We start from the raw sequence: 6,000 nt of genomic DNA on the forward strand, positions 1-6,000 counted from the left end.
ACTAGCTGGGCTGGGGCCATAAACAAATGGGAAATCTCAGGAATAATAAAGAGCTGTTTGTCTGGACAATCATCTAGGGCTGTAAAAGACAGGAGCTTAATTGAGCAGCTTGTCCCAGCCAGCCTGGCTCACCCGCCGCCGGCTGGACAGCCTCCTCCTCCCTCACCCCATTAGGAACTTGGCAAAAGCACTGTTTCCCAGTGGCAGAGCCTCGGGGCCACCTAAGACTGCGTAGGGGACCAGCTGACTCTTCTTTTGAGAAGATAAGCCTCCACAGTGCCAACAGGCTCTAGAGGAAATCCCACACCCTGGGGCCTCGTGGGTGCCAAGGCCAGGCAGGATGGGGAGAACACATAGAGCCCAGCTCAGCCACGCCTCGCTGTGTGGCCTTTACTAAAATGCTTAGCCTCTCTGATCCAGTTTCCATACCTGTGAGAGAAGACTTGCCCTTAGCAAAGGAGAAAGGAATATGGAGGACTGGGCTGGTGTAAAGCGCCTGGCGGAGCCCTTGAGATCACAGAGGCAGCTGTGCTGTTCTGTACACATTGGGTCCTGCAGAAAACCAAATGGCAGTAGACTCCCCACGAACAAAACCTGGGCCCCATCAAGGCAAGCGCCCTCTGCTTGGGCAGGGGCTTTCCCGGACTCCTGTCGTGGTTAGGGTTTCCATGGCTGTGATAAAATACCATGAGCAGGAACGACCTGAGGAGGAATCCATCTCTCGGGTCACGCCCCATCACTGAGAGGAGTCAGGGCAGGACCCTGGAGGCAGGAACTGAAGCACAGACCGTCGAGAAGCATCGCCTACTGGCTTCTTTCCAAGGCTTGCTCAGCTTGCTTATCTGCTCCAGGACCTCCTGTCCAGGGGTGACACCGTCCCCACCTTGAGCTGGGCCCCCCACATCAGTCATCAATACGGTACCCCACAGACTTGCCTCCAGGCCAACCGCAGAGACACAGTTTCTCAGTTAAGCCCCCCCTCCCCCAGATATGTCTAGACCATAACCAGCGCACCAACCCTGATACCCCGGGAGCTCCTGCTCGGAGTTCTCTTGGGTGGCGGTGGCTGTGTGAAAGGCAGGGAGCTGGTGGAAGGATTGGTGGACAATAAAGATCTGATAAGTCCCACAGCCCCAACTTTTTTGTTGGTTTGAGAGGATTGAGTCAGGTTCTAAAATGTAGCCCTAGTTTGCCTATAACTCATTATGTAGCCCAGGCTAGCCTCAAAATCAGAGAGATCCGCTTGCTTCTGCCACCGAGTGCTGGGTTTATAGGTGTGCGCCACCACACCCAGCTAAACTGCTAAATTCTTCAAGCTTCAGGGAACCTGCCATGGGGGCTGTGCAGTTTGACGCAGCCCCAAGAGGCATCCAGGTCTAGCCTAGACAGCGGCTCAGAAGCAGGAAGCAGGGGTTCTGACAGTTTTTGCGGATCTGTTCCCACAGACACCAAGCTGGGGCCTGAGGCCTTCTGGTTCAACTCCGGCCGAGAGGCAGTGGCCACACAGCTAAGCGAGAGCTACTACATCCTGCGACCTGAAGTGGTGGAGAGCTACATGTATCTGTGGCGGCAGACACATGACCCCATCTACAGGGAGTGGGGCTGGGAGGTGGTGATGGTGAGTGTGGGGGTAGCGGGTGTCCCTGGGAAGCCACAGTCGCGGGGGCTGAAAGCCTCTGGCTCGGGAACTACAGGAAGGCAGCCAGGCCGTCCTCTGGTCAAGGGATGGGATTGTTCAGGAGACTGCAGAGCCAAGAGTGCAGCTCTGGCAAAACCTCCCTGAGGTAAGGCTGAAATTGCTAAGGAGAGTCCAAGTGTCTGTGACCTTGGGGACATGGCTGTTGGCCATAGCTAGTACCATCTAGTTTCTATGCTCTCAAACAGATGAGTTGTTTGAGATGCCTCCTTTGAAACAGGTCCAGCTGCCAGCCAGGAGCTCACCCTGCCCCATGGTCTTCCCTCCATCCTGGCCCTTCTAGAGTGTCTTAGTCACTGTCCTGTTGCTGTGAAGGGACACCAAGCATTGACTTTGGGCTTTGAAGCCCTGGATCCTGACTTTAAAAGTTTTTATGATTTATATTCTGCCTGCATGTACACCTACATGCCAGAAGAGGGCGCCAGATCTCATTACAGATGGCTGTGAGCCTCCATGTGATTGCTGGGAATTGAACTCAGGACCTTTGGAAGAGCAGGCAGCGTTCTTAACCACTGAGCCATCTCTCCAGGCCCCCAGAGGGGCCAAAAGTTTTGTGCTCATGTGCATCACTAGAGCAGAAGGGGCCAGTGTTGCATGTGGAGAAGAACAGAAGAGCCCCCAAAAGGCTTCTCAGCAATGGCTGTCTGAGGGCACCCCAAAAGGCAATGTACTTCAGCAGCGCCTCCCTCTCTCTGAAACACAGCACCATATATAAGGTTGGGATCAAGAGGTCACTGAGGCAAGCTGTAACAAAGATTCGTTAGTTGTAGGAGTGCCAGGGTTCTGAAGAGAGTTTAGCCCCACAGATGTAGGGGTTTCCCTGTTGGAGGATTTCAAGAAAGGGGAAGGGCCCACACCACATAGTTTCTAAGTAGACTGTGATACGCTCTTGCAGTCAGATTTCCAAGTGGCAAGGAAAGGGGGAAGATCCATGTTGCCCTTTGTGACGGTAGCCACCGCAAGTGGCCTGTCATCCCCAGCAGGATACCTGGCCCACAGACCCTACAATGTACAAAACTGTTTCTGTGTGGAACAGGAAGCCCACATCCACCCTGATGCAGATGCCTCTCCTCCAGGCTCCTGAGTCTGTTCTCAATCCCCTGCAGATTGCCAGCAAGAGTCCTTGACCTTTCACCTCTGTGGTGAAAGTGTCAGTCACCTGGTCACCCGGGCCCCTGGAAGGTGGAGAAGCCTGGGCTAGATTCACACAGGGAATTGCTCAGTTACTCGGGAAAGCATGGGGACCGAGTTCCCAGAGTGGATGAGGGCAATGTGGGCAGGCTGAACCTGGGAGAAGGACCTCGCCTGGACTCCCCGGTGGCCAGCCAAGGGTTGGCATCTGTGTGTTGTTGAGCTCTGGCCACCGGGCATCTCCTCCTCACACCAAGGCTGCTCCCTTCCTCCAGGCCCTGGAGAAACACTGCCGGACGGAAGCTGGCTTCTCGGGGATCCAGGATGTGTACAGTAGGAACCCCAACCACGACAACAGGCAGCAAAGTTTCTTCTTGGCTGAGACACTGAAGTGAGTGCAGCTGTTCCTGGGTCAGGCCAGCGGCTCAGGAGTCACAGGGAGGGAGCCCATGTGGGCTGGAGGCTTAGGGCTACCCAGCAGGCCAAGCTCCGGCCAGGCCCCAGCACTGACCACAGAAGTGATTTTGCAAACCCCTTCACCTGGTCCTTTGCCACTCAGCCACCTTCCATGTGACATTGATACTGAGCACCATTGGGGGTGTCCCCCTGTGACCTCTGCAGCCCAGCTGGGAGTGCATGGCAGTCTCCTGCCTGCTTCCGGGTATAGTCCACTGTCCTGCTTACCCCACTCTGCTTCTTACGCTCATGGTCCCTTCCAGTAAGCCTCCCCCACCAGAGTCTGGGGTCCCTAAAGCCTGGCTGTATCACTGCTGCAGGAATTTAACTGTTTCTTGGGAACTGGGCCAGAGTTTGGGCAGGTGCGGACCCTGTGTTGCCTGATGCCCAAGTCTTCAGGGCTCACAACAGGGCAGTCAGGCGAATGAAGGAGGGATGTGGGCCAGGATTATCAGGTCCTCTGACCCCAGAGCTCTGAATCCCTGTGCTTTCCAAGGCCAACCTGGCAGGTATGGGTGTCCCCTCCCATGGCCCTCCTTCCCCTGGGCACTAACCACTCTCTCACTCCTGCCCCACCACACAGATACCTCTATCTTCTGTTCTCTGAAGATAATGTGCTGTCGCCAGAGGACTGGGTGTTCAACACCGAGGCCCACCCGCTGCCCATCAATCACTGGGACAGCTCCACCATGGCCGGGCACCACCACTAGCCGACTGTCTCCACACCCGTGTCTCAGGGATGCCTCTACTCTCTTGGGATCCGGGACCGTTCTCAGAGGCACTGGGGACGGAGGGCCCATCGTGGGCCAACCCTGGACGGATGTGCCGGACAGGTGACTACTTTTCCTCTGTGAGGAGACAGGAGCTGGTGACTGCAGCACCATCGGGCCCAGGCTGTGGTCCCCGGAGCCCATACGTTCCTTTCTATGGGGGGATTTCTGCACCCCCCCACTTGCTGTCACAGGGCCAAAGGACTGGAGGTTTGCATAGCCACACCATGGATTTGATTTGCTTCCTTTTTGGTTTAGGGCGTTGGTTTTGCTTGATTTTGCATTTTTTCCCACTTGAGTTTTATGACGATTACAAATACAGTTTTCAGAATCATAATCATGCACCTTCTGAAACGGTGTCCCCCAACTCGAGGAGGCCTTGAGTGGCACGCGCTCGCTCGCGCTCTTGACCCGTCTGTTTTCAACGCCTCTCACCCCAGCACCGACCTGTTCTACCACGTGTCTCCTGCTTTATCATTTGAGGAGTGCTCCCCTTTGAGTTGGTCCCAAATGTCACCAGTCACTAATGCCATTTTTGTTACTGTCATGGAAAAATATGTGAAGTAGAATAAAGGAGTTTATTGAATAAGAGATAAGATTGGACTCATTGCCCGCCAGTGGCTCCTGGGAAAGGCGTTCAAACAGTGTCATCAGAAACAATCACCAGCCGGCAGCAGAGCTGAGGTTGTGATTTAGCCAACCATTCCTGCCTCTGTAACCTCCCTTCAATTGGCCCGAGTAGATCCAGGAAGTGTGAGGCCCGCCCTTTGGATAGAGTTGGGTATGCACGCTCAGATGGAGGATTGGAAGAAGCCCAGAGAGGTGAAGCTATCTGCCCAAGGTCACACAGTCAGGAAAAAGGCAGAAGTGCATCTTCCTCTGGGGTCTCCGGGCCACCCCAGCCCTTTGTTTATCTGCTGCCATTCAGCAATGCTTGGGGAGCAACTGCCGTGACCAGGTGCTGCGCTTCAGACCGAGGGCAAGGCTGGCAGTGAGATAGTCAGTGTCCTACGGTCAGGGACTCAGATCAGACGGTGCCCCTAGGTCAATGGAATAACTTCAAATCATTGGAAATACCAACAAGGCATGAGGTTGAGCCAACAATAGCCAGGACTTGGCTCAGGGGTTAGGGACAATAAGGCAACTTTTAAGCCAAGATAAGTGGGAAGTTATAGGAAAGGACATAGGGGGGTGAGGTCTGCCAATCCAGACCCCCTTCCCACCCTCCCTATGCCAACCTCCGCTGCCCTGTGAACCCAGAGGCCATCTGCATGGCAAGGAGTCCACATCACTACACTGAGGTGCCAGGGATTCCTTTCCAAGCCGGTCCTGCTTGCAGCCTGGCCACAGCTGAGATCCTCGGGAATGTTGAATCTTTCCCAGCCCCTTCATTGGGCTGAGCTTGTCAGCTGGCCATCGAGGTATTGGAACTCTGAATCTGGTGACCCCCCTCTCCCACCATGTGTGCCCAGGCAAGTCATCTCACCTCTCTTATTCACCAGCACAGATTCAGCCAATGAGATGCTCCTGGTACCCTGTGGTCCAGCCTCCTTGTTCTGCAGGCTCAGATACTGCAGCTCTTCCTGAGCAGGGCTGTGCATGTGCAGTCCCCGGAGCAGGAGCCGCTGGCCCTCAGCGCATCAGTCACACTTTAATCAGGGGTCGCAGAATGGGGTCTCCTGCAGCCCACAGCACACACGTCAAAAGAAAAGGGAAACTCACCACACAAACACGTAGGACAATTAAAAGAAAACGAGATAGTTAGCAAGAAAGCACGGTCACTATTCCACTCTCTGGAATGAATAACTTCTATTTTCTTCTAGACCTTTTTCTATGAATATATAGAATATGTATTTTACAAACATGGTATCAGCCTGATGCATACTGTTTTCTTATAACCTGCTTTTGCACTTAACTATATATTGTGAACCTCTTTCCATGTCCACA

At 54.2% G+C, this 6,000-nt stretch overlaps 1 protein-coding gene across 2 annotated transcripts in view; it reads left to right on the plus strand.

Moving 5' to 3' along the window:
- Man1c1 (mannosidase alpha class 1C member 1) overlaps positions 1 to 6,000 on the plus strand; it is a 143,739-nt gene extending 137,739 nt beyond the window's left edge. For both annotated transcript variants that reach the window (XM_057784072.1, XM_057784073.1), the window contains 3 exons: positions 1,446 to 1,618; positions 3,103 to 3,218; positions 3,867 to 6,000. In XM_057784072.1, coding sequence (XP_057640055.1) covers positions 1,446 to 1,618; positions 3,103 to 3,218; positions 3,867 to 3,993 — 416 coding nt within the window. In that variant the 3' untranslated portion in view covers positions 3,994 to 6,000. The remainder of the gene's footprint in view (positions 1 to 1,445; positions 1,619 to 3,102; positions 3,219 to 3,866) is intronic.

This window comes from Chionomys nivalis, chromosome 11 (assembly GCF_950005125.1).
Source record: "Chionomys nivalis chromosome 11, mChiNiv1.1, whole genome shotgun sequence".
NCBI classification, from domain to species: Eukaryota; Metazoa; Chordata; class Mammalia; order Rodentia; family Cricetidae; genus Chionomys; species Chionomys nivalis.